Raw genomic sequence first — 6,451 nt, 5'->3', positions numbered from 1 at the left:
ACCTGAGTTTCGTCTTTTTTGTTTTGGTACAAGAGTTTCGTCCATTTCGAAGATAAAGAAGATAAAGAATTGTAAGTGGGTGAGGGTATAATGGTAAATTCAAGCGAACTAATCAACAAGCCACAGAATCCAACTCCAAACCTCACAAAACCCTTAACGAACATCCAATTCACCATTCATTTCGCTCCACGTGGCAAGTTATATAAATGGTATTTCTGCTTGCCCTCGGATTCCTACCGTAACCTGTCGACAACTAATGCTTAGTTGTCACCGAATAGTTTCCGAAAAATCCACGTGGAAATCCCCTATTGGTGCAAATAATTCTCAATTTTTTTTGGTAAAAAATAATTCCTAATTATTTCAATCATGTGTGTCATAGCTAACTTATAGATAAGACACAACTGTTCCACTATCTATAAATTTCACTCCTGCCCATGAGAACGTCGAGCAGCGGGGGAACCGTTGCCGTAGATATTTTTTAGGGGAAAAGAAGAAGAAAAACGCACACAGACACACCAGTCGAATTTCGAGTTTTATTTCGAATTTTTTTACTTACAGTGGTGGAGAAGAAAGAAGAAGAAGATGATGAGGAAGAAGAGAATGAGCTTTAATGGCAGATTAAGCGAGAGCACAACGACGCCAACAACGTCGTCAACATACAAAGAAGAAGAAATCGAGTGGGAAATGCGACCAGGTGGAATGCTCGTACAGAAACGATGCGAGAAATCCAAGTCTTCTGCACCGATTCTACGACTACGAATCGCCTACGGTGCTCTCCGTTACGAGATGTCAATTAATTCCCAATCCACTTTTGGTAAGTTTGTTTCACCGATCGATCGATACCGATCTGGCATTTTGTGTATGTTGGGGGAATTTTTGGTAATTTTGTGTTTGTGTTGAGCAGGGGAGCTGAAGAAGCTTCTAACAACGGAGACGGGATTGCAACCAGCGGAGCAGAGGTTGTCGTACAGAGGGAAGGAGAGAGAGAATAGAGAGTACTTGGACAAGTCTGGTGTGAAGGACCGATCGAAGGTGGTGTTGATGGAGGATCCGGCCAGTACAGAGAAGCGATTCCTTGAGATGCGTAAGAATGCGAAGATCCAGAGCGCTCACCGTGCCATCTCCGACGTCGCCATGGAAGTTGACAAGTTAGCTGATCAGGTAAATGACTCTCTCTTTTTCTCTCTCTTGCTGGTGATGCTAATTTGGACAGTTATGGTCTTTTTCTTTGGTTTGCGCGACTGTTACGGTCACTGTTGTGGTTGTGTCGGTGGTGGTGTTGATGGTTGGGTTTTTCAAAGCTGTGGGGGCTCCGGGAAGGTGACCATTACAGTGGTCCCCAAGGGATTAAGATCGGTTCAGTTTTCAATACTGACGATAGGCACCTTCCCTTCCCCATGTGCTTCCGTTTGATTGATTTGTGGAATTTCCAATGTCGATTTTAATAAAAGTATAGTTGGAATATTGGACCGGAGGTAGTCGTTCGGTTCAAAATTTTAGAAAATTTGATCAAGAATGGTGTAGATCGTAAAGATAAAAATGATGAAATTGAATCATAAATCATCAAGTTAAATAAGATTCAATATTTTCATGATAAACTTGATCAGTTTAATAGGGGTTTTTTTTTTTAAAAAAAAAAATAGAATTGATTCACTTAGAAACTAAGTTGAGTAAAATAATATATCTGGATTTTACAACGGCAAGAAATCCTCAACTCCTCAATTCGCTTATTTGGGTTTTTGTCAAATGTCCCCTGAAAAATGCCCATTTATTCAAATACCTCCTTGAAACTTTTCTAATTATAAAGTTTCCCTATTTTCAATAAATTGTAGCATTTTGATGCTGTCCGTTAATTTGGGATGTTAAACGTTAGTTTTAGGGTATGTAATGACCAAAATGCCCTTGTGATAAAAATCAACAAAAATTAAAATATAAAGTGATCAAATTGCCCTCAAGGTTTTTGATCGATTGATTAATCAGTGAAGGGCAATAGAGACCTATCGTTTCTTTTGCTGCAATTTCAATTTTGGAGGTTTGGTTTTAGGGTTCATCTTCCCCAAATGGTTTAAGATTTGATTTGATTGTAGGATTCATCTTCCCAAAATGGTTTAGGGTTTGAAATTGAAAATCAAACCCTAAACCATTTGGGAAAATGAACCCTAAAATCAAACCTCCAAAATTGAAGTTGCAGCAAAATAATGGGCAGGTCTCTACCGCCCTTCACTGATTAATCAATAGTTCTCTGATCGATTAGCCATCATTCGGTAGATTATATCTTCTAATTTTTCTGATTTTGGAGGATGTTTACCACGTGGGGTTCTTAAAGGTACAACTCAAATCAACCAATAAAATCCTAAAATCAAAACAGGGGTAAACATTTCTCCCTCAAAACTGCAAAGTATAGAAAAGGGTAGAGATTTGAGAGAAGGGAATGGGTTTCAATAGGGGCTTTTAGGAAAAGATATCAAAGGGGGAAGAGAGGGTTCGGTCTTGGTAAAATTCTGGGTTTCGGTTGGGAGAAAATTAGAGAGGAGGTTTGAGATTTGAGAGATGGGAATGGGTTTTCAATTAGGCTTTTAGGACAAATAATCAAGGGGGAAGAGAGGGTTTAGTCATGGCAAAATTCTGGGTTTCGGTTGGGAGAAAATTAGAGAGGAGGTTAGAGATTTGAGAGATGGGACTAGGTTTTCAATTGGGCTTTTAGGACAAGATAATCAAGGGGAAGAGATGGTTCGGTCATGGCAAAAAGAAGATAGAAGAAAGAAAGGAGAAGTGGTTTAGATGGTTTCGGATGGGTAGAAGAAGAAGAATTGGTTGGGGCTTACCGGAGAAGAGGGTTCTTCGAGGAATGTTGTCTTCAACTCCTCCAACTGCATTTCTTCCTTCACATCCACATTCAGGGTTGTATCAGATTCGGTTGAGGGAGACTGAGAATCGATTGGTCGGATCTCTAAGACTGAAGGAAAAACAAATACAGGAGTAGCAGCAGCAGCAGAAGCCTTAACTTTCTCGAGAGCAAATTGATGGGTTTTTTGAGCTTAGAGAGGTATATTTGCAGAGATTTAATTTCTGAAATTAGGATGGTTACTATATCTCTACAAACGATCTCAGCAATAAATTACCTCATCGCTTGTCTTGATTCATGGGAAACTTTCTTCACTGTAACTTCAATTTTGGAGGTTTGATTTTAGGTTTCATCTTTACCAAATGGTTTAGGGTTTGATTTTCAGTTTCAAACCCTAAACCATTTGGGGAAGATGAGGGCAATTTGGTCACTTTCACATTTTAAATTTTGTTGTTTTTTATCACAAGGGCATTTTTGTCATTACATATCTTAAAACTAACGTTTAACGTACCAAATTAACGGACAGGACCAAAATACTACAATTTATTGAAAATAAGGGAGAGTTTACAATTAAAAAAGTTTCAAGAGGGCATTTCGACAAATGGGCATTTCCAAGGGAGCATTTAACAAAAACCCCGCTTATTTTGTTTAATGGTATAAACTCAAAATTCATTGAAATGAGATTTCTTTATATATATATATATATATATTTTTCGATTTACTATATTTTCTGTAATTTTTTGATTTTTTACTAATATATACATATTTATTGCATTAAAAAAAATATGATTTGCCTTAGATTGGGTTTTAGAAAGTCGAGTCACCAGGTTTTTTTTCTGAAAATCGAGTCGAATAAAAAAACCTAATTTTCCAACTATGCCATAAAAAGCCACACTGAATACTGAATTTTTTGGATTAAAATTTTCTGTTTGAGAAGGTTTCTGCTATTGAGAAGTCTATAGAAAATGGGACTAAAGTGCCAGAAGTTCAAATAACAACGTTGATTGAGATGCTGATGAGACAAGCAATCAAGCTAGATAGTATACCTGCAGAAGGAGATGCATCTGCCCAAAAAGACTTGCAGGTTTGCACTTCCACTCTCCCAATATTTCTTCCCTTATCCTCTATTTACCTTCTGATGTTCCTAATTCCCATGATGGAGAGGTGCTTATAGCCTTATAATTAGTTACATTGTGTTAAATACAACCACATGTTGAACCAGACACGGTCTGGTGTGTATTTTCTGATTTATACATTGGTTCTCATTCAAAATCGGGAATCGAACTGAAAAATGTATGCAAACAACCGTTAACTCGGTTGATTGATGGTTTGCCAGTTGAACGCATGTCCCTTAGGAGATCAAGGGATGGACTCTCATGAATTACATATTGTGTCAAAAAGGCACCCCTCTCTTTCCTCTCCCCCTATTTGTAGATTGTTGCCCTTGAATAAGATAGACAAATATATATATATAAAAAAAATGGTAAAGCCCATGAAGGTCCAACCTAGAATGTGTTTAAACCTGTCTTAATCTGCCAAAATAATTGATCATAACTAACTATCCATTAGAAAATTTAAAAAATAATTATAATAGAATAAAGAATGTACAGTGTGCCAGTGTGGTAGTAAATAAGCTGATCTGTAGCCATGGAAGGACCACTGATTTGGCCCACATGGAAGGACCATAAATTCCAAAGAAAAATAAAAGCATCAGCAACATATTTCAAGTTCTGATATACAAGGATAATTATTTAATATCACAAGTAGTTGAGTCTGTCCGTTATTGGGCCTACATAGGGTACTATATATAACATGTCTCATCCAAATGTTGTACCCTTCATAAATTAATCTTTGAAGAGGTTGTAACTTTCCAGCTGACAATAAGAGACAATGTATTTAATTACTTAAAGCCTTAAAAGGCTGGCAAGTATCCAAGAGGAGGTCAACTCACCTTACCTAAAAACTAACACTCTCAACAGCCAAGAATACAATTAAAACTTGATATATGCTTGGAGGAGTTAGGGAGCTGGTAAGGTTCTGGGACCCGGTTCCTCTCCACGGAGCTCAGCCCCCAGGGAATGTCCAGGGGCATTCAAGGGTGGGCTGTGCCATACACATTTGGGTGTATGCCTAGGGATGTATGCGGTACAGCTCAACGACTGGATGTTCCCTGAACATGCTAGGCTCCTTGGAGAGGAGCTCAATCCAAGGTTCTGTGGTTATTAATCTCATGGATCAGGTTTTAAATAGACAAAATTTTACTGTAAATTGGGCAGTAAGAATTTTTCTGTGGTTATTAATCTCATGGATCAGGTTTTAAATAGACAAAATTTTACTGTAAATTGGGCAGTAAGAATTTTTTTACTGTTCTTACATGGTCCAATCCCAATCGATCATGTGTATTGATAATTTATTGTAGCACATGAATGCCCAAAAGCAATAACTAGAACTGTAACACGTGATGGGCATTTCTGCGCTGCAATAAAATTGGCCAGTACACGTGGTGGGTTGGGATTAGACTAGGTATAGGCAACAAGAGAATTCCTGATGTTCAGTTTACAACAAAATTTTATCTATTTTAAACACCCCCCCCCCCCACCAAAAAAAACACCCAATCCTTCATCTATGAGGTAGAAAGTAGCACATACCTTGCCTATATGTACTTGCTCTCTCGGAAATAACTAACATAGATAAATAAAAGAGGAAATTACAATTCACTAGGCATAGTGAAGTGTTAGGCTTCACTATTTTCCGCATGGTATTATCCAAGTTTTGATCCTTGTTTTGAAAAAAAAAAAAAAAAAACATTGTTCATGTTATCTTATTCCAATGAAATATCGTATACATGAATCACAGACTCCTAGGCTTACGTTTGTTACATTGAAATATACTTTATGCGATTTATTGAAATTAATACAAAATATAAAAAATTAAAGAGGGAGAAATATTTTATTAAAAAAATGTAGCACATAAATAAAGTTGGAAAAAGAACATCTATATCAAAATTTAAGATGTTATTTTTTTGCAAAATAGTGATAGTATCTTGCTCATTGGTACTCTTGGCACCAATGAAGGGCTCCACCTCTTTTATATGGTTGGATTCTTTCTCTCATAAATGTGTTTATTGTTCAACTGAAAATCCCAAATGACAGAAAATATAAAGAATAATTTTATATGTTTTATTTACTTAGAGTTTGTATACCTAATGAAATTTAAGAAACTTTACTAACGGTATTTTGCAGGGAAAAAGGGTGCAAAAATGTGTTGAGACCCTAGATTTGCTCAAGATCTCAAATGCAAGAATAAAGCCTGTGGTCGTCACGACCAAGTGGGAGACCTTTGACCCTCCACTTATAGCTCAATGGGAAATTTTTGATTGAAATTCTCTTCTGTTTTTTCTTCTGTTGGAATAAAATAAGATGGGCAGCAAGTATAAGACTAGAAATATAATATAACGAGAACAAGTAGTATAAAATTTATCTGATTAGTATGGCAAGTAATATGGCACAGAAATATCCATGTAGATGTTGAAGTACACCAATTCACGTCCTTTTGTGATGCTCTCCTTTAGGTTTTTAGATGTCCTTTTGCAATCCGGTTTGACCA

The 6,451-nt window shown here is 36.9% G+C and overlaps 1 protein-coding gene across 1 annotated transcript; it reads left to right on the top strand.

Annotated features, from left to right (window-relative positions):
* The first annotated feature begins 572 nt into the window (after window positions 1–572).
* On the top strand, window positions 573–6,247 carry LOC122639295 (BAG family molecular chaperone regulator 2-like). The gene is made up of 4 exons (XM_043832118.1): window positions 573–814; window positions 905–1,161; window positions 3,783–3,929; window positions 6,088–6,247. Exons 1-4 carry the CDS (start codon window positions 583–585, stop codon window positions 6,223–6,225), a joined length of 774 nt encoding a protein of 257 aa, XP_043688053.1. The 5' UTR covers window positions 573–582; the 3' UTR covers window positions 6,226–6,247.
* The last annotated feature ends 204 nt before the right edge of the window (window positions 6,248–6,451 follow it).

This window comes from Telopea speciosissima, chromosome 9 (genome assembly GCF_018873765.1).
Source record: "Telopea speciosissima isolate NSW1024214 ecotype Mountain lineage chromosome 9, Tspe_v1, whole genome shotgun sequence".
In the NCBI taxonomy this organism is placed as follows: domain Eukaryota; kingdom Viridiplantae; phylum Streptophyta; class Magnoliopsida; order Proteales; family Proteaceae; genus Telopea; species Telopea speciosissima.
The sequence above is the reverse complement of the archived record's forward strand: the minus strand, read 5'-3'. Positions and strand labels throughout refer to the sequence as shown.